Source organism: Ceratina calcarata, unplaced genomic scaffold, assembly GCF_001652005.2.
Source record: "Ceratina calcarata isolate Rehan_Ccalc_2016 unplaced genomic scaffold, ASM165200v1 scaffold2876, whole genome shotgun sequence".
NCBI classification, from domain to species: domain Eukaryota; kingdom Metazoa; phylum Arthropoda; class Insecta; order Hymenoptera; family Apidae; genus Ceratina; species Ceratina calcarata.
In genome coordinates this window covers 1-912 of record NW_017151117.1, presented here as the reverse complement: position 1 = coordinate 912, position 912 = coordinate 1, and the positions used below count along the sequence as shown (strand labels likewise).

At 45.7% G+C, this 912-nt stretch overlaps 2 protein-coding genes across 2 annotated transcripts in view; both read right to left on the bottom strand.

The window, feature by feature from the left end:
- Positions 1 to 17, bottom strand: part of LOC108623666 (tyrosine-protein phosphatase non-receptor type 7-like) — a 2,694-nt gene extending 2,677 nt beyond the window's left edge. The window contains exon 1 of the mRNA XM_026812490.1: positions 13 to 17. Coding sequence (XP_026668291.1) covers positions 13 to 17 — 5 coding nt within the window. The remainder of the gene's footprint in view (positions 1 to 12) is intronic.
- Positions 18 to 215: 198 nt separating this feature from the next.
- On the bottom strand, positions 216 to 897 carry LOC113464177 (uncharacterized). Its single transcript, XM_026812492.1, has 2 exons — positions 531 to 897; positions 216 to 458 (listed from the first exon to the last, which is right to left on the bottom strand). Exons 1-2 carry the CDS (start codon positions 669 to 671, stop codon positions 231 to 233), a joined length of 369 nt encoding a protein of 122 aa, XP_026668293.1. The 5' UTR covers positions 672 to 897; the 3' UTR covers positions 216 to 230.
- Between the last annotated feature and the right edge of the window lie 15 nt (positions 898 to 912).

The window sequence follows — 912 nt, the reverse complement described above, 5'->3', positions numbered from 1 at the left end:
TACTGGGTTTACAGCATGCCATCAGGATTTCCTGTGCTACAAGTACAAAGGACTGGAACCCCGCTGTTTTACGACGGTTGCTATATCCCTGGATTGTAGTCTTATGAAAGAAGGCAAAGCCCTACTGTGAAGACAGTAAATTCAGATCCCGTGGCGCAGTAGTCGGAAAGGGAGGAAAAAACCACTTAAGCTCGTTTCCCGAGTACAATAAGCTGTGTTAAAAGGATTGACTAAGTGAGAACACTTGTAATCGCGCTTACTTCTGGTAAGCCTGAAGCCTGAACAGGCCTGGCAGACGGCGCGGATGGTTTTTTCGAGTGAACCCATTCGATCGACGTAGCCGCAGGTTTCACCGACTTCTCCGCGTGGCCGACAGCTCCTTCTTCTACCAGGCCTCTCCTATCACCATCCTCTCTGTCCTTTTCACGCGACATTTGTCTCCGAAGCCATAACAGAGCCTAGACACATGAACAAAATCGTATAACAAATCTCTCAGTTACAATCATACAATAAGAGTCGTGGGATCTTACGAGGAATGTGAAGAGAATGGCGCCGCTGATGGCGCAAAGTGCTATAAATAAAGGCAATTGCCAGTCTAGCCATGATAAATCCGCAGCCGGGTGTACCGCCTGTCCGGCTCGGGTACCGAGTTCAGCTGATTGCAAATCCATTCCAGCATCATCCAGTCCCGCTATGGACTGTGGGATCCTATGTATAACAAGTTGATATCTTAAATTGATATCAAATCTATTAGACACATAATGAAAGTCTCACGTATACCAACAAATTCATAGCAAATGTCTCAATTCCTCAAGGTTGTATGACAAATTATGAAGGAAAAGGTAGTACTTCCTTCTATTGGCTCAAGATTGGCCTGGCTTTGGGAAATTATGGAAGAAAGTGGGTACTTCC